The 19734-nt window shown below is 35.1% G+C and overlaps 1 protein-coding gene across 4 annotated transcripts in view; it reads left to right on the top strand.

Moving 5' to 3' along the window:
- FMN2 (formin 2) overlaps window positions 1-19734 on the top strand; it is a 163766-nt gene that overhangs the window by 87387 nt on the left and 56645 nt on the right. For all 4 annotated transcript variants that reach the window (XM_030035450.2, XM_030035448.1, XM_030035452.1 and 1 more), the window contains 6 exons: window positions 5282-5343; window positions 12310-12401; window positions 12550-12679; window positions 13650-13796; window positions 15681-15740; window positions 15922-16042. In XM_030035450.2, the coding sequence (XP_029891310.2) occupies window positions 5282-5343; window positions 12310-12401; window positions 12550-12679; window positions 13650-13796; window positions 15681-15740; window positions 15922-16042 (612 nt within the window). The remainder of the gene's footprint in view (window positions 1-5281; window positions 5344-12309; window positions 12402-12549; window positions 12680-13649; window positions 13797-15680; window positions 15741-15921; window positions 16043-19734) is intronic.

The following is a 19734-nucleotide window of genomic DNA, read 5'->3' as shown; positions in this document are numbered from 1 at the left end:
AAGTACCATGGAAGTTGTAACCTCTCAGTATCCTCTAATCATGCATGTTAGACTCACATGATGGGCAGAAGAGCTGTGAAACTCCCAAATCTGTGCCCCAGACAGAACTGCGTGATAAGAGTACTGTGATTATCCGCTGTAGAAGTAGGCGGTCCTTCATTCAGTGAGGAAGGATCAGTCTGCCTTTGTAATTTGCTGAAGTGACTTTCTATTGCTGCCATTTGACAGAAGAGTTGTGAAGTCTTGCAAAGACTCTTGGTGCTCTTCTGGAGAAAGAGAGCAGACATGAAAGCATGGAGGCCAAGATGTGCAGGAGGAAAAAAGGAGCAGCCTGTTGGAGTGATACTGCTTGGTTTTGGGAGAGTCATGGAGAAGTCAATTGTGGTGGAAATCAGCATGAAGAACTTGGATGGGTGGTTTGCTTGTTCGTCTCCCTGAAGCATGGATCTGAGTATAGCAGGATTGGTTCAGAATTCCTTTTGCAAATTTGAGGTGATTTTGCTTCAGCTACTGCTTCTTTCTGAGGAGTTAAACTGTAATCTGTTACCAGTCAAGTAGGATTTGGAAATAGCTCAGTCAGGTTTTGGGGAGGCAGCAGTGCTTCTAGGAGGCCTCAAGAAGATGACACTCACTTTTAGATGGAGTCCAGAGACAGAAAAGCTTAGGAAGTGTACTTGGAAAGGCCAGAGAAATGGAGCGTGATTTGAAACCTGCCCTGAGAAAAGGGAAGACTTGAGACTATTTGGACGGAATACCAGTCTTCTGAAAGTCATCCATAAGTGAGGTTGTGCTAATTAGAGTTTTATGACATAAAAGTTGGATCCAAAGAATCGGGTTGATATTTCTTTGTCTTCTTCCTGAAATTCTACTCAGTGAAAAAATTTGAATGTTGGCCTTTTAATTTTAAAAGGAAGTTCCAGAGTTTTGGACTTGCAAACAGAATAGAGTTTCCAAGCACTGGGTAGCTGTAGGGAGTTGTCTTTTCTCTAACAGTTTATGGAAGTGGTACTATCGGTGGACTTAGATTCATAGCCTCAGGCAAGTGTAGGTTTGCTGTGTCTGTGTGGCCTATCAATTTTGTTTTAGTGGTAGCTGGTAGCTCACATACTCCTAGATATATGAATAATCAACGGTAATGGTCTGTCTTAAAATAAAAAAAAAAAATACAGCTACTTCCTTTTATAGTCTTCCGGAGAATACACTGTGCATCCTCCAAATTCCTGCTGGTGTCTTCTCATGCATTTCTTCTTCAGGACTACATTTTCTGGCAAAAACTTTGATCTTGTTGGTGTCTTGGTTACATATTGTGTTCCCCTGAAGACATGTGGGTGGTGATTATTCATTGTGTTAGGTTTATTTTTTTGTGGTTTTTTTTTTTTAATTGTGTCTGTGTTCTAAATTGACTTCTGTGTATATGGGAGAAGGTCCATCTGTTCTCAGAGTTCAAGTATGCCACTTGAATATAGTTGTGTGCTTTACACTAATCTCACTTTTTTTTTTAGCAGGATTATTATCCTCCTGTCAGGTGAAGTATCATCTCAGGTGCCTAGCCAGGCTTGCAAATTAATTGATATTACTAAGAATAGTAAGTCTTTGTCTCTCTGCATATATTTTATTGTTCTTCCAGTTTGAAATTAGTACCTAATTTGGCTTTGTTATTGTGAGTTTGAATAATTTATTTTTTGATTCAATTTATATTGCAGAAATACAGAATGGAATGGAATGGAATGGAAACTATTCCATTCTGCTAAAACTTCTATATTCTGCAGTTGCATAAGAAAGATGTAATTTCTGTCCAAATGTTACCACTTTAAATTTCCATGTAGATTGTGACAAAAACAATGAGTATGTCAGGAAAGTTTAAGACAGACAAAAGATTCCTGAGGCCCCTATTTTGGCTACAGATCCTTTGAAATCTTTCTCCTCCTCTGTCCTTTATAGTATTGAGCAACCCTTTGCGATTGCTCTTCAACCCCTCTTTTTACTGTGTGGATTTTCTATAATCATCTGTTGACCAGTGCTTGCTTTAAAAAAAAAAAAAAAAAAAAAAAAAAAAAAAAACAAAACAAAACATTGGTTTGTAGTTCCTTTTATTTTTATCTGTGCATATTTGTGTATGTACCTGGACATACTTGGATCAAATTTGATTTAATCATATCTATATAAGTGTATATATCACACAATTATATATATGTACATCAAGTAAGTTTACAGTATTAGGGCTTGAAACTGCTGCTGGCTTGCTGGTTTTACTGGCAGCAGTGGCAATAGGAATGCAAGAAAATAGCAGAAATATGAAATCTTAAAAGTAAGAACTAAATGCCTGAGTCTGTGATTAAAAGAAAGTTGTTTCTATTAGAGTAAAAGCCAACAGATATTCTTCACTGCTGTCTTATGAATGAATCGGAAAGGCTGGATGATGTGCTGGCTATTGAAGATCGTTTCATAGTAGTCAAGACCAGGAAATGGCAATGTCAACTTTGAAACAACAAAATCACTTTCTGAAATAGTGACATGGGTGAAAATATCCAGCGACTGCAAGACCCTTCTCCAGATGTTTGCATCAAAGTATACTGGAATTGTAGCATAGCTCAGAATATTTTCATACAAGGGAATTAATGTTTGTCTATATTTTATCATTATTTTGCCACCACATACGGAATCCTTCAGTTACATATTTGTGTAGTCATGCTGATTGTAGGGAGGGGGCATGTTTAGCTAGTCAGCTTGTCTGCATAATGAAACATCATTTTTTCATCAGTTCAAATTGTGTTAGATAATGGAATTAAATATGCAACAGTCATTATTTGTTTTGCCAACTGTCATGTTCTGCGTGACAGTGCTGCAGTACCACCAAGGAACTGAAGGTCATCTCCTGATTCCTCACAGTGGGGGGAGCAAACCTATGGTGAACATTGAAAAACCCTAGTGCTATGCTAGAGTACTATTTATGAACATATACATCTTTAGATGAAATATATAGAAATATACTCGTCTTGGGGGAGGGGATCTGAAACATATATGCTAGGATCTAATTTCTCCAAGTCCTTGTCTCAGACTGATTTGTTTTAAGCAGCTCCCTGAAGTATGTACACTCTTCTGCGTACCTGTTTTGTTGAAAGTACACAGACCTGGCACCATTGTGTTTGCCAGGCGTTCTCTTATCTCCTGCAAGCATTCAAACAAAAGTGTTCTATTGCTCCCTGAGTAATCCATGGGTGATCTTAACACTGAGCAAAAGTCAGAGCAGGAACTTATGTCATATTTCTTAGTGCAGGAGCAGACAGGCTCTGTGAAGGAAGGGGAGGGGGGTGGAGCAGGGAGAAGACAGACACAACTCAAAGTAAATAGTTGAAGGGTTGTGAGTGTGTTCATATATGAAAACATTGCATAAGCGTAAGAATGCTGAAATGTAGGGATAATAGAAACTGAGTTTCATAATATATCCTGGTTTTAATAAAGCTGTTTGTATACAAGCTTTGACATAAAGTAGAGCTCTCAAACCAAGCTAAACTCTGTTTCTATTTGCATGTTAATTTTAGTCTCCAGTTCTACAAGGCAAATTTGGCATGTTTTTAAGCATGCAGATAGTCCTACTGAGCAACAGGGATTATTAAATACAACATATACTATAGTACCTTGTTATGAGGGCATCTTTAAGTCTCTGTTGCAACAATTACTACACTTGGGGAGGAAGGAGTTTTAAAATATACCAAATAATTAGTAGCAGATTTTTGCATGTGCCCCCTCCCCCAAAACAAAACAAAAAACATATTGCTTCCTGAACTGTTAACTGTTACATTGCCATTATCTTTCAGATTCTGTTGCTTTCTGGTAAGGGCAAAATGGTAAAAAAATTTTTAAACTATTATTTCTGAAAATTAAAGAATTTCTTAATTATTTTTTGTTTTAGTAATAAAAGTTAGCTTTGTGCCGTGCTTAGAGATACAGTGTAGCCTGCTTAGTTTAATCAAGATCAACACTTCTTTGTTTATAATTTTCTTATACTGTAACTAAAACTATGTCTCAGACCTGGAAATGGGAAACATGCTGAGTCCCAGACTCAGAGTGGTATCTCTAAATGCTTTAGAGCAATCGGAAACACATGAGCTTGAATTATATTGCCTGTAGTCTTTAGGTGTATACACAGAATTTCACTGTGATAGTTAAGGACATGGATTTATAGGACATAAAGTAACCTAGTGCTGGGTTTCTATCATTGATCAATGTTGCAATTTCTAGATTAATCTTGCCTAGGGGATTATTCTACTTATTGTACAAGTGCACACACGCGCAGAGCCCATTACAAAAAAGGGTACAAATTAATGAAGTGCAAAACAGGAGAAAGACTGGTATAGTATGATAAAAATTATTCATTACCATCACATACGTTCTAATGCAACATTGTAAATTTCTTTCAAGATTTAAAATCTGGATGAGGAAAGTTGGATTTATCTGGCTTTGAAATGAATGGTCAGTGTGCTTGCAAAAAATATGTAAAAGGATGACTGAAAAGTACTATTTTTAAAATAATTCTTTGTATTAGCTGAGAATAATTCTTCACTAGTTTGCACAAACATTTCCTATGCCTCATGAAACGTTCCTACTGCAAGTGGGGAGTCAGGGTTGTGTTTTTAAAAGTGTGCCCCTCTTAATGATTATTTTTTTCGTCCACGTTAGGTAGATGGAAATCTCTCTGTGCTGTTGAATTGGCTTTCTGATGCTAAAAAAAATACAGTATGTGTGTGGCGCCAGAACTGGTTGGGAACAGGAAAGGCCTATTTTGTATCTGTACTAAACGTGTCAGCTTAGTGCATAGAAGACTTGACCCTTGTCAGGTGTTTTGAAGATAACTGGCTGACTTATGGATTAATCAGTTTAAGACTGAAGCCAACCAGTGACAGGAATGAGCTTTGTTGTGTGAGTGTGTGTGTGTGGCTGTGGTGCAGATTTACAAATTTTTATAATGCTTTCAGTCGGACCGTGAAAGTCTGTTGTAAAGCTTATCTCTGATCTCTGGCTATGGCCATACTCGTGGGATCGTGTTTGTGTGTTTGGGGGGAGGGAGATGAATTCTTTAACACTTGACACCTGGCTCTACCAGGTTTCTAGCCTGTAGTCTTAGGAACGGCACTATTCAAAGCATTAATAAAGTTAAACCCCTTAAGCTGTATGACCAGTAGGTCATAAAAACTATTGCTGGGTATTGTGCTCGGTCTTTCTTTCACAGCTGGATTATCATCCTGACAACTAATTCTTTTTAATTTTGTCTTTTTTATAGCTGTTGTGAACTTGGACAACTCTGTGGTTGACCTAGAGACCCTTCAAGCCCTGTATGAGAATGTGAGTAATCAGAGGAAGTCCCTATAATGTAGGAATACTCTAGGTCCATGTGAAGGTATTTTTGGTTTGCATCAGTAATACTCAGAACACTTGTAGAACATGTCCTGTTTTGAAGTGACTTTATTTTCCCCAAAACAATGAAACTAATAAGCGTTTAAATTGTATTAATTGCCACTGTGTGTTTTATATAGTGCATACATTTTTTTATAAGTAACATAATCAACTTCTAAATGACTAAACAGAAATTGGTTTTGCTCCTTTTTTTTCTTCTTGGGTGGTGCACTTTTTGGTCAATAGGTATCAGACCTTGCGCTCCAGGTCTTTGGCTTCACTTCATAACTTCACTAATATAACAAAACTGTTCAATAAAAAAAGACAAGTTGTAATAATAGCAATCATTCCATTTGTGGAACTGTAGCTTTTAATAATTATTATTTCGGAGAGTCCTCCAAAATAATTTTAACTCTTTGAAAGGAAAAGAATTGCTCTAAGTTAATGTAATAAAAAGCAGTATAAACTGCCAGGGGCTTCATAAAAGTCTGGTACTAATCATCAGAGAGTGTTTGACCACTAGATATGCAGAATCAGGGATTCAGAATATACACGGGCATGTTCTAAAGCTTTACAAAGCCAGTCATGCAAAAATCAAAAAAGTGGATCTCAGAAGCATGTTTCTGCCTTCAGCTGAGGCCAGTGAGCTTTACCACCTTCTCCCAGCACATTGCCTGAATACATGGAGGTCTGGCTAGTCATCTCTGGAAAGAGCAAAGAGGCTTCCTGTTTACCCTCCAAAGAACCTGAAAATATGAAACGTAAAGCTGTGAGCCACAGAATGGCATTGAAGGCCAATGTATGCTATTGTATTGGATTTATTATTTCCTCATGTTATAGTTTTGATAATATGTTAATTACTTTTACACCTTTCAGATTTTTTGTTTTTAGACTGTAGCTTTTTATGGCCTACTTTGGAATGATTTGTTGATTTATGAAATTTCTCATAAATAATTCACTCTGGGGCCTGAAGAGAGAGATAGTAAGCTCTGGTCCACTTTATAGAAAAAAACAAAAAGCTAAACAAAATGAAAACCAAAAATCTGACAAGAACTAAGACGCACTTCTACTCTTATTTCATCCCTGAAGAATTAACTCGCTCAGGAAGATAATGGTCAAATGGGAAACCTATTCTAACTACCCCCAAATCTTTATACTTTAAACATTTCTCATAGTTATGCCACAGCATTTCTAGTTTGGCCTGTGTTATTTTTATTTTACATTATTTTTAATCTGCTCCCTTACACAGCACAGCTATATCCCATTCCACACATTCTTTAGCATGTAAAAAATTAAGCAATTTTATTATTACATGTGCGTGATTGTGAGAGATTGTGTTGTGGGAGGTACGGAATAGATACTGCCCTCACCAGCTTTTGCATACTTGCTTCTTTCATATTGCATAAGACTTTTTTTATTTTGGTTTTAATAAGTAGTCATCTTATGTGGCTAATGTACTAATAAGATACTTTTCAAATGCTTTCTTAATGTCATCTCTAATATACCTCAGAGTTCCAGTATAATGGATTACCTGAAAATTTGCAGGTTATTGAAATAACCAAATGCCATTGCGTTCCTTTTGTCATTGCTTTCACTAATTACAGAAAAATGTCTATGAGATATTGTCCTGATTGAGGAAAATATAATATTTTAATCTCAGGCAAGACTCAAAAAGTTGGAATGACTATAATATATTTCTTTGCTTTGAATAGAAGACAGAGCAGCCTATCTTTATCACTATATTTGCTTGGGTACAAGACAGAAAACAAAACCAAAACCAAATCCAACCAAAAAAACAAAGAAAGAACAAAAAAACCCCCAATTAGTTGGAGAAAGGTTCATAAGGGGATCTGAATTTTAATCCTGGATCCTCTGTTTGATGAAGCTGTGTCTTGAAAGAAGCATTTTTTTAAATTGTTTAAATCTGTTTTTACTTTCAATCTTTAGTCAAAGCACATCAGACCTTGCATTTGCTTCCCTTGGTACCTGCACTAATCATAACAATATTGTTCAATAAAAAAGTGTAAGCAAGGGGTGGTACCAGAGAGCCTGGCATATTTGACTCCTCCCTTATTTCTCAGCCTCATCCTGTGTTGTAAGTGGGGGATGGCTTTGCCTCATTCAGCTACTTTGTAGCCATTAACTTAATATTCAGTTCTTGGGGTTTATTTATTGGATTGGGATTTTTTGCTGGATATTTAAATACCTCTGTACTAGTTCTCAGCCCTTCTATTTTATCTCTATGGAACATATGGGAGCATTTGTTTTACAGTCTTCCCTCAGAATGTAATCATTTTTTCTGATTGCATATGTCTGGCATGGTAATTTCCCTTCTTAAATGTGAATGAAATTTGGGCAGTCTCCAAACCTAAACACACCCTCATTTCAAAAGCCAAAGTCCCGAGGGCTCAATTCCTGTTTACTGAGGAATTAAAGTCTTGTTAAACCACAAAGTTACTGTATACATCTTATTGACTTTTTATAAACGAAGAAACCCACACCCTGCCAAAGACCCAAGCCCTCAATAATTTATTTAATAGAATTAAGTGGTATTGCATCAAGTGAGAAGGACTTTGTTACTGCAGCACTGTATGGTACAGTCACATAGTTCTTACACGTGGTTGTGTAGTTTGCTTTATAAAAAGTTTAAATATGTGTTGATAATCAGCTATGTATTAAGATCTAGACAATTTTAATAGGAGAGTCTTAACAGATAAAACTATATGTGGAACAGTTACTTTAATGTGTTTTTACAAACTCTCTAACAGCAATGCTTTCAGGTCGCAGCTATAATTAGAGAGGGAGAATCTAGATAAAATTCAGTGGAGTTGTCAGTTTGGTGTGTGTGGTTAGGCCCTATTAGTTGTGATGAGAAATGTACTTATTTGTAAATAAGGGAATGTTTACTTTGAAAAAAGGTAGCCTCTTAGCACCTGAGATTGTAGCTAAAATACCACTGTTTGAAGCAAGATAAGCCTGTTCCTCCTTATGTAATCATTTTATTGTGAAAATAAGTGTATTTAAAATGGATTAAAAATTTTATCAAAGGTTTATCTTTGATCTATGGATTTGCCCTTTTCAAGTCTCTTTACATCACAAAATGAAACGCGTATACTTTCTTAATTTGACTCCTGGAAAATTGTCCATCCTGTCTCTATCTTTAAAAGACATAGGTCAATGCCTTCAAAAACCTCAAAATGCCATTTGCAAGAGCAAAAGGCACCTAGAAATCTGAAGTGCATGCCTCTGCTCTGCCACTAAGATTCAAACGTTCTCCTCAATCATTTCTTGTGATTTTTTAAATTTTTTTTTTTTTTTTTTAAAACTGGCATTTACAGTGCAATGTCTTAATGTTTTTCTGCAAAGACTATAGATTGTACCTGACTTCTGATACATGACCCAGCTTCAGAGGAATGATAGTTATTAATCTGTGTATCTCTGTATATCGTTGTTGTTTCAGTTACTTTTGGCAATATTTTTTTAGACAAGTCGCTTGATACTTTTGAAATATGTAGCACTAACTTTGAAAATCAAGTTGAGCAAAAAATCCACCCCAGAATTAAAAAACCTACACACATTTAAACTGGTCTAAACTCAGAGCTAAGGTTCTGTTGCAAGTTAAAAAAAAAATAACCAGGAAATCTAAGATTTATGTTGTGAAATGGAAAAATGGCCCTTATGAACTTTGGTAAGACCAAATATAGGGTAAGTTTATACTCTGAAAAACGTGGGAAAAGACTTAAACTAAAGCAGTGTATTTTTTTGCAGTAATTTGTATCAGATTTATGCTGCCTTATTTTAGATATGTCAAATCTGGTATATTATACTATTTTGTTCCATTTATGATGCTATATAATAGCTAAAATTCAAGGAAATAAATAGCAGTGATGTTCAAAGAGTTGCTAACGCAATCAGATTAATGACTTTTATGAGAAGTATCTATTGAACGTTTTCTCTCTTGACACAAATGTTGGAGGGTAATATAAAAGCTTTTTTTAAATTATCCATCTGTAAATTAGAGAATAGATAAGCATTAACTGTAAAGCTAACTGATAAAAATTCTGAGAAATAATCTTCAATAATACCTGTGTAGAAGGCCTGTCAGCCTTATTCCTTTTTCTATCATAATTTAAAATACACATAAATTGGAATTCTGGATACCAGAACCAAAATTAGTGACTTGTAACTCAGGTTTGATTCTGAACTTGCACAATATATTTGGACCTCTTGATTTTGGTGAAGAGTATAAACCATATCTCTTGAGTTTTGTTCAGGCCTACCCTTGAGTGAATCATGCTTAGCCTTTGTATCTTTTCCAGTTGTTATTTCTTTGCATACACAATCTGAGAATAATGGCTTAAATAAGGAATAGTGAGTCTGCCTAACCTTTGCCCATGGGATTTGGTGGAGAAACATTAACAACTTGAACATGCATGTATATAATAGATTGCTGTGATAAGCACTCTAATATTTCATTATGTGTAGAAGGTCAGAAGAGACAGTACTCTCACTATTTATTCTGAAGAATTTGCAAATAACCATTTAGCTTTATGCTTCTTGCTAAGATATTTTCTGCTCTTTAACTGTTATGAAAAATTTTCAAGTTATTTCCTTTCAGTTTAACAGAAGAGAATATACTTTACAGATTGGCCAGAAATAATAGAACTTAATTTTAAAACTGTTAGTATGAGAATTTGTTTACTTTTACAAAAAACTCATTTACAATTTACAAGTGTAAATTTTTTGGAAGTGTAAGTTGAATAAACTTACTGCCAGTATACTAAAATTAAAAACTGGTAAATTAGTCTCAGCCTAGCTGTTGTTAACTGAGAAAGGCATGACACAGTATGCACAGATAGATCAAGGAAGGATCAAGAGAAGTGATTATTCTCCTCTTCTCAGCACTGGTGACACCACATCTAGGGTGCTCTGTCCAGTTCTGGCCTCCCCAGTGCAAGAGACATGGACATATTGGAGCGAGTTTAGTGAAGGGCCACGATGATGATTAAAGGCTTGGAGAATGTTATCGTACAAGGAGAGGCTGAGAGAGCTGGGGTGGTTCAGCCTGGAGAAGAGAAAGCTCAGGGGGATCTTATCAAGTATGTACAAATACGTAATTGGGAAGAGGGAGTAAAGAACACAGAGCTAGACTCAGTGATAGCCAGCGTAAACACAAAGGGTAGTGGGCATCTTGAAATTGATATACTGGAAATTCCATTTAAAAATGGAAACACCTCTTTTTAAAGCAAAGGTGTCCAAACACTGGAACAAGCTGCCTAGAGAGCTCATGAGGTTGGAGATAGTCAAAACCTGGCTGGACACCATACTGAGCAACCTGCTCTAGCTGCCTCTGCTTTGTGCCAGAGGGTTTGACTAGACAATCTCCAGAGGTCCCTTCAAACCTCAACTATTCTATTAATCTGTGATACAGGTACTACCACCATTATAATTTCTTAGGGTCAAGAACAAATTTTATTTCTGGGGGGAAATAAAAAAGTTGTTTGCAATATTTCCTGTCTGTTGGAGTACTTAATAGACAAGATCAGACTACTTTAGAGAAGATGACCCTTGAAGAACATCCACAGAAATGCTGACTAAATGTTAGGATGTGTAGTATTCAAGACAGATGGTCTTGCAGTCATTTCTAGACTTCCTGAAGTAGTCAGAGAAACTCTGAAGTGCTTTTGCTCTGAGATACTCTTCAATCTCTTAATCTTTCTGTTTCACATCAGTATTTTCTCCCTTTTCACATGGAAATATGTTCATCAACCTCAGAAGAACTGTCCAAACCTGACTGTCTGGTTTCAGATTGCTGATGGAGCTGTGGCAGTATGATTTGAGATGGTTCCATACCTCTTCGGCTAATCATGAAAAAGCACGCAAGAAAGAATGCAGATGCAGCCTACCTTTTGCTTTGCCATTATTTAAGTAGTTAGAATATAGTTTTCCTCTGTTGTCTTCAAGTTCTGTGGTGGAGTAAATTAAAAAATGTGTGTAATGTTTTCTTAGAGGAATAAAGGTAGATATATTTACTTCTTTTTTCACTCTTGCACAGATTCATGTTTTGAATCTATTTTGAAAACCACCATGGATGTCAAAAGAAGGGTCAGAAGGAGAAATATCCACTCCACTTTTGTTCCTTTCCATGCCATTCCATTTTCCAGTACTGACCTTGGAAAAAATAATTTCACTGTAGAATGGAGCACAGAAAGAAGTGAGGCTCTGTTTCTTTTGATTGAAATATTGAGGAAAAGACCGCATAGTGTGCCACAGGGTTCTCCAAGAAACTAGGCAGTTTACATGTAATTGTTTTGGCTTATCAAGATAAAAATGAAAATCATTTTACTCAAAAGAAGTGTGCAGTAGTTCTCATGTATTATGGTATGTATGATAGTTCCATTATGAATCAACTACTTTTTGTTATTCCATAGTGTTTTCCAAGTACCAAATAAAATTTAAATTGCAGTAAACAGTACAAGCCTATTTTCATTTACTTTAAAAAAAATATTATTTAAATATATATTTAAAGATCAGATTGCATTCAAATGCAGCCCAACAGATTTGGAAAGAGAAATACAACTCAAGAAGAGAGTTCTTTGATCCAAAAACTTTATAAACAGCCAAAGAAAAGGGATTGGGAATGAAGATTATTGTCTCAGTACATGGTTGAATGAATAAATCTTCTGTAGATTACTAGTAGTCAATAATATTATTTGGAAGATGTTCTGTTTTCCATCAGATGTATTTATACTTAAAATCACTCTATGGACTAAGTAGTTTTACCATCAGCAGATGCTAGAAAGAAAAAAAAAAAAAATCGATGAACATGGTTTGTTACAAGGGCATCTTTATCTGTGTTGTTTGACTAGGTTTTTAATTCATACTTTTTAATTACTTTTGTTTCCTTTATTCTAGAGAGCACAATCAGATGAATTAGAAAAAATAGAAAAGCACAGCAAGGCATCCAAGGAAAAAGAAAATGCCAAGTCTTTGGATAAACCAGAACAGTAAGAACATACTTATGAAAGAACAGTTTTGCTTACTTCAGAAAACTTTCCCTGCTATAGTAAACTATCTAGAGATGTTATAAAATAAAAAAAAAATACTGTACCTACAGACAGTGACTCATACAATTTTCTTTAATCACTCCTACAGGTTCCTCTATGAACTCTCACTAATTCCCAACTTTTCAGAACGTGTATTTTGCATCCTGTTCCAATCAACATTTTCAGAAAGCATTTGTTCAATCCGTCGCAAACTTGAATTGTTACAGAAACTGTGTGAGGTAGGTTGTGCTCTGTGAAAAGGTAGAGCTAAATTTCTGATATTTAATCTTGTTAAGTTGTACTCATATTTCAAAAGTTTACGCTTTATTTACTTTAAGTACTCATTAATTCCAAAGGATAGCAGAATAGAACGTTTTATGATTGTGCTTCAACATCAAAGCAAACTTTAAGAATAGCTTTTGGTACTGAACTATATCATGTTTTTGCCATAAATGTATATCAGTGTCTGGAAAATAGTGTACCTTCTCCTTTTGTTAAAGCAAAGTCTTCCCTCTTCATAGTGACCATATCACTCCTTTCCAAATGAATGCCAGTTCATGCCACCTTGTGTTTGCTTGGATTTTAGAAGTTTGCAACTCAATAACATCTCTGATATCTAAAATCAGTTAAAGACAGCAATGTTGTCTCTAGCTGGAAGAGATTACTGGAATTCTGTGCAAATTTAAAATTCAGGTTTCATCAGTATTTTCATAACTGAAAACTATTTGAAATATTTTATTTAATTGTTTTACCACTTAATAGATTTTTTTTTTAATTTGATTGATTAAATGTTTTCATTGTTCCATGTGGGTTTTTTACGAACTTCTTGCAGAATTCTCTCCTAAATGAAATACACCATTCACAATATCAGCATCAGTTAGGGAATTACTATTTTATTTTTCTCAACAGCTCACCTCTGATAATATCATACAGATTTCCTTTTATTTTTTTCTAAGTATCCATTTTGGAGATAACATTCTCCATTCACAACAAATTGCATATTGATATTATTCTACCTCTACATGTTGTCATATAAAGTTATTAATATATAAAAATACATATTATATATAATATATAAACTATATTTAAGGCTTTATATAAATATTACTTCTAAACAAAGTATCAACAAATCTGCTTGTCAGTAATACTGTTAACCATAAATATTATTGTGAGTTTGAACAGAGAATTGTTTCTCTTTCTGTTTTGTAGACATTGAAAAATGGGTCAGGAGTTATGCAGGTCTTGGGTTTGGTTCTTGCCTTTGGAAATTACATGAATGGTGGAAACAGGACACGAGGACAGGCTGATGGGTTTGGACTTGATATCCTGCCAAAACTGAAAGATGTCAAGAGCAGTGTAAGTTGATTCTATACTTCCTGTAGGCCTGAGAATGTTAAATTCTCAGAAAAATACTTTGTCTCCATTTCCAAGTAAATGGTGTGAAACTTATGAACGCATGTCAAAGGGAATTCTTTTGTTACTATAATTAGCTGATGACACTTCTAGAGTTGGTTATATTTCTGTAGAAATATGAAAATAAACCGTTTCTTTTTATTACTGTACAAACAAAAATACGTTAAATTATGTCTTAGTTCCTAATCTGATATGTATTTGACTTTCGGTACACTGCATAGTTCTAACTTTTCCTGTATTCAGGAGAAATACTATGATCCTTACACTTAAAAGGTTTATTACAGAAGTGGAAACAATTGTAAAAGGAAAGTTAACTGTGATTCAATGCTGATTCAAAATATTTGTGAGAGAAAAAAAAAAAAAAATCACTCCTGAAAATGGTTGAATAGGCATCCTGAGCATTTGGGATAACCCAAAATTCATCCTTTATATACATCATGATTACAGAGTGTGCATTTCACATAGGACCATGGAACCACCCAAGTAAATAGTAATTACAGCAAGTACTTGTTGTTTTAATATTTGTCTTATATAGTTGTCAGAGTAAGGAGAACGATAAGTAACCTTGTTTCTTGCTCAGTGCTAAACTGGAGCTTGTATGTTACCAGCACTTTTTTGGCGTTGGTTGTTCAGGTTGGAGTTATATTCAAATATCTGCTTTCGTTCACAAGGAAACAAAAATCTTTGGGTCTCTATGGCTATGATGAAAAGACTCATCTGAATGTGGACAGTGGTATGAGAAAGATTATAGCAATAATTCTTGAGACTTTAAATTGGCCCCTACATCTATCTAGTGAGTCGTCGTCAAGATCTGCTATTCTGACAGTGGCAGAAAAAGAAGAGTTTGTTTCCTTGCTTGGTCACTCACTAAATATACATGCGTCAGCTGCTGGGTTAGCTAATGTGAGCAGACTGTTGTTCACCCTGAGTTGAGAGACCATGTCAGCCATTTGCCTTTAAAGGGGTGGAGGAACTTCATTTTGGCATGCTGGTTTCTTTGGTAAGCAAAGGGAGTGACGATGTGAATGAAGCCTTGGTACAATGTGTTTAGGGCAGCTTATTTTAGCTGAACCTTCTGGTTGACTCTAGATACATCACCAGTACTCAGCTCAGTAGAACATTTAGGTACACTAAATTTGCTTTGGTGACTCAGGTCTTTAGTATGATGTAATTTGCTGGAAATATTATGACCATTAACCTTGCAATTGCAAGATACATCTTCAGTTTATTTGCTACTGATCACTCAGAAAAGTTCTTACAAAACAGTTTTCTGAAACTATCTGAAAATGTAATTCTGTCAAAAATCCTCTTAAAATCAAAGATTTTCTGCTGAAGTTTTGTTACAGAGATTACAGCAGGGAAACAATGAGAAAGTCCCCCCCCAAACCCCCAAAAGTGCCAAAATTTCATTTAGAAAAATAACATTCTTTGTTTAATTTAACTTTGCTTTGGTTAGAGTTATTGATTAATAAAAAGATCTGAATGTTGTGAAACAAGTTGCATACATCAACCCTGAAACAATTTCTCTTTTCCTTCTTGGGAAATTTCAAAATGTAAGGGTTCAGTTTACAAACAGGTAAATTTCAATAATCAGGAGTGGCTTACAGGAGTGTTATAACATATTTTTCTATTATTTTCTTTAACGATTAAATGGTATTTCAGGGTGTTGGTTTTCGTTTTTTTTTTTTTTTAAGTGAAGGCACCAAATCAGCAAAAAATGTTTCTGTACTTGATACTAAATATTTCATTTACTTGAATTATCATTTCTGAATTTGTTTTTTTCAGTGAGTTTCAGTAACACAGTAAACCTTACTCTCTTCTATACAGGACAACAGCAGAAGTCTTCTATCTTACATTGTCTCATACTATTTGCGTAATTTTGATGAGGTGAGTGAGAATTAATTTTGCTCTTTTAAATTCCAGTTAAAAAAATCAACTTACTAAATTCACTCTTCTGCTGGCTGAGATGAGGAAATGTGCACAAATATTCTTCATGCTTTCAGTTATATATTTTAATATATAAAAAAGTAATGAACACTATGTAACTGTTCATTTGCATTTTTGCCAGGATGCTGGGAAAGAACAATGCATCTTTCCTCTTCCAGACCCACAAGATCTCTTCCAGGCTTCACAAATGAAGTTTGAAGACTTTCAAAAAGATCTCCGCAAAATGAAGAAAGATTTGCGAGGTACTGAACCTAGATTAAGTGCTAACTATATGTTACCAACATATCCCTGCTGTTATTGTTTGTATCATTTTGAGAAATTAGATGATAGTATAAAAATAGTCAGGTATTTTTGACTTCTCAATTACTATTTTGTTTCCTTAATTTGCTTTTTCATGACCATTTAAGCAATAATTCATAATTTTCTGTAGATAACCTGGCAAAGGTTATTTAAATAAACATCATCAAACCAGTTAGGTAAAATCTTTTGTTTCAAAACCAGAACAATTTTTTTTTTTTCAAACTGATTTCAACAAGTCTTTCACTATAAAAAGAATTGCAAAGTGTTGGACCACATTCATGACAAAAAAAACATTGATAATCAGGTCCAAATACTCTCTGGTAGATGATATATATGGCATGTTGTTAAAAACAGTTGAAATAACCTGACTTTAGTAAAAAATAATATGCAAAGGAAGTATTTTTTCTCCTGCTTCTGGAATGGTTTCTTTAAATGAACCCACCAAGCTTAAAATAAGATGTATTTTCTAGTCTTGAATAAAGAACATGTATCACATGTAATACATTTTTTAATAACATTGGGAACTAAGCACTAAGTTTAAGTTAAGCAAGAGTAGCTTGCACAAATGATGGCTAGTATCAATGATCTTCAATATTTTTGCCAAAAGTCTCTGCTAGACTGGCCAGTTATGTACTATTATGCTATATCTTGGAGAGAAGGATTCAAATCAAGGAGTGAAATTATCTTTATATTTCTGTTGTCTTGCTGATTTTGAATGGCATGCATCTGGAGAACAAGGAATGGTTTGGTAAACCATTAGTCCCTGAACAACCTAGAATGGAAGGTTCTCTATTAAAACAAAAACATAACATGGTTACCAAATGATACCTGAACTTTCATTCTTGCCCCTATCAAGCTTTCTGTGTGGATGTTTTAAAATTTGTTTTAAATGTTTAGAGGTAATATTTAAAGTTGTATCAAGGTCACTTAGTGTGATGCTGAGGGGCGAACTGCAGCACCATCTGTTTGCTGCCCTGAACAATCTAGGAGGCAAAAATCCCACATTTCAGCCATGAAAATTTATTTCTTGCAACTTTCATATAATCTGAGGGCTGATCTCCAAGCTCGCCCATAGAGGAGAAAGATGCTTAGGTCTGATTGAAAAAAGGTACTTGAATTCAGGTGCATGTTTACGAACATCCATGGGGGCAGACGTTATTCCTTGCAAGTTCACCAGAAATGTTTTTATATAGACTGAGGGTTAGATATTTTTAGATCAAGGTTGAAATTTGCACACAGACATAAATCTCTTATGGAATAAATCCACACTATGCCGTGATCAAAGCAGGGGTTCTGTAAAAATGGAAATTACATGCTTCACTCTGCCATCAGGCTGCAGTTGAATTCTTTCTGTGCTTCCAATCCAGCCCTTAGGCTGGAGTCTTTGTTGTCAGTCTGTTCTGTAGTTAATAAAACTGAAGAATAACTGCAGACACCATCACTCTTTCCCTATTCCATTTGGTATAAACTTTTTGGGGGACAGCATCAGCCCCCTTCTGCATCCTCTCCTGGATATGAAGTGACAATTTCAATACCAGTCTGCAATCTCATTCATGACTTCTTATCATCCATAAGTGATGCAAAATGCTTTGTGTTGGCTCTCTTTTCCAAACAAAAGTGTCACCCTAAATTAAAAATAATTTGTGTTAAAAAAATTTGATGACTGCAAGAGCATTCACTAAAAATTCTGGGTATTCCAATAGCTTAATTGTTGTAATGCTTTCAGTGAGACAGGATAGCCAAGTTTAATGACAGTCTTTTAAAAATAGAGTACAAGTTTTAGCTGAATGGATAAAATTACTTCAAAGTGGTTTTCTTCTGCATTTAGTTTAAGTGTACTACCAGATTCGCTAATGCGCATCTGGAACCTTATGAGTTACTAGAGCTAGCAAGTGCCTCATTAAATGACTGAGCAGGAAGAAGGCTGTAAGATGCTGGGCAAATTCTGACAAAATCCTAAATATGGTCCTCTCCTTTTGAAGTCAGTGAAAGTAGATGAGTATTGAGTATTCCTGGGAAATACTGACTTTAAAGCTATAGAAATAGATGCCCACAAATGCATTCCAGTTTTATACTGAGATGCAGACTGTAAACTTGGACGTATTTTCATCAGTAATTAGATGGAAGATTCATGAGAGGATTTCACCATTTATGGGGGGGTGGGTGTTTGCTTTGTTCTTTATCACTGAAAAACTGAAAATTGGACATAAGAGGCAGTATCACCACTTCAAGGGTATTCTGTCCATGTTAGTTTCAAATACCCTGCAAACCATGCATAGCGAGATCACACTTAGTACAATGGGGGAAGGGGATATTGCTTCACCTAGGAATGAAAGCTTCTGAAGATATTTTATTTCTGCCTTTAAAAACTTTCTATGATCATTATTCAAAGGTAAACTTCATCCCAGAAGGATCCTTTCATAAAATTATGGGGCTGCTTAAAAAACAACAACAACAAAAAATCACAAAGTAGAGGAAGTTTATTATTTAAAAAAAAAAAAGTTTTGTATCCATAATAATAGCAGTTCATTCTAGCAATGCTGTATTTTTCCATCTAAATATGTCAGTAGCATACAGAGAGACGTGCAGATATAAATAATCTTTACAGTTCTGTAAAATAATTTCATTGTCATGCTCTTTCACAGTTCTGAGCTTGGGCTTATGTTTGTATTAAATGAGTTGTTACGCTGATTGCTTAAAAAGAAAAAGCACTCATGATGTTCAAACTTGTATGCTTTCCTCCCTTTTGACTGTGGAGGCTCTTGTCCATTTTAAAGTTTTTATGAACTGTGTATGCCTTGCAGTTTGTAAATGCTAGAAAAGAAAGTATCTTCTAAGATTTCAGATTAAAAGTATAAATCCAAAAGACTTTCAGAAAGCATGCTGTGTGCCTGTTCCAAGATTAACAAGACAGAAATTTACTTTTTTTTTTTTTAAATTGAAAAAATAATAATTCTCTGCTAAAATTATAGTGGAAGCTACACTAATTATGTAATATCAAACTTGCAAATAGTTCAGTTTTGGTTTTGTTTTTTAAAATAATATAGACCCCAGGGGTAAAGTTTATATACTAGGGGATTTTTTTAAGATAGAAGACCAAAGAACAGGTAGATCCTTTTACTAACAAACCAAGGGAGTTTGGCTCCATCTGTTGCTCCCAGATTTCACAGCTCTCCAGGATTCTCACTTTAGCCTTTTTGACTTCAGTGACATATAGTTTGTTAAGCAACTTGATCTGCTTTTGATCTCTCCTGGCTGTCAGCAAGGTTCCTTGATGCAGTCATGCCAAGCAATGACTTCTGTTCCTATGTCATTCCACGGAAGAAACTTTAGCACTTGCCACATGACTTAAATCAACTCACCATGTAAAGAAAATTGAGCATCCAGGGTCACAAGAGCAGTGCGTGACTCTCACTGATTAGGACCTGTGTTGTGTATCTATTATTATCAGTATATTTTTCTAGACACTTCAGAATGCTAGAGGTGGGGCAGAAAGATGTGGGGAAATGGTGTTTTGCATCAATTAATGTTTTAATCCTGTCTGCTCTGACACTCGCTGGAGGTACAATTGTGGTTTAGGAAAATGTTGGATTTGTAGCCCATGAAATTCTTCAAGACATGTATTTAGTTTAGA

Source organism: Aquila chrysaetos, chromosome 13, assembly GCF_900496995.4.
Source record: "Aquila chrysaetos chrysaetos chromosome 13, bAquChr1.4, whole genome shotgun sequence".
NCBI lineage: Eukaryota > Metazoa > Chordata > Aves > Accipitriformes > Accipitridae > Aquila > Aquila chrysaetos.
Note: the sequence above shows the minus strand (reverse complement) of the source record. Positions and strands in the feature narration are given on the sequence as shown.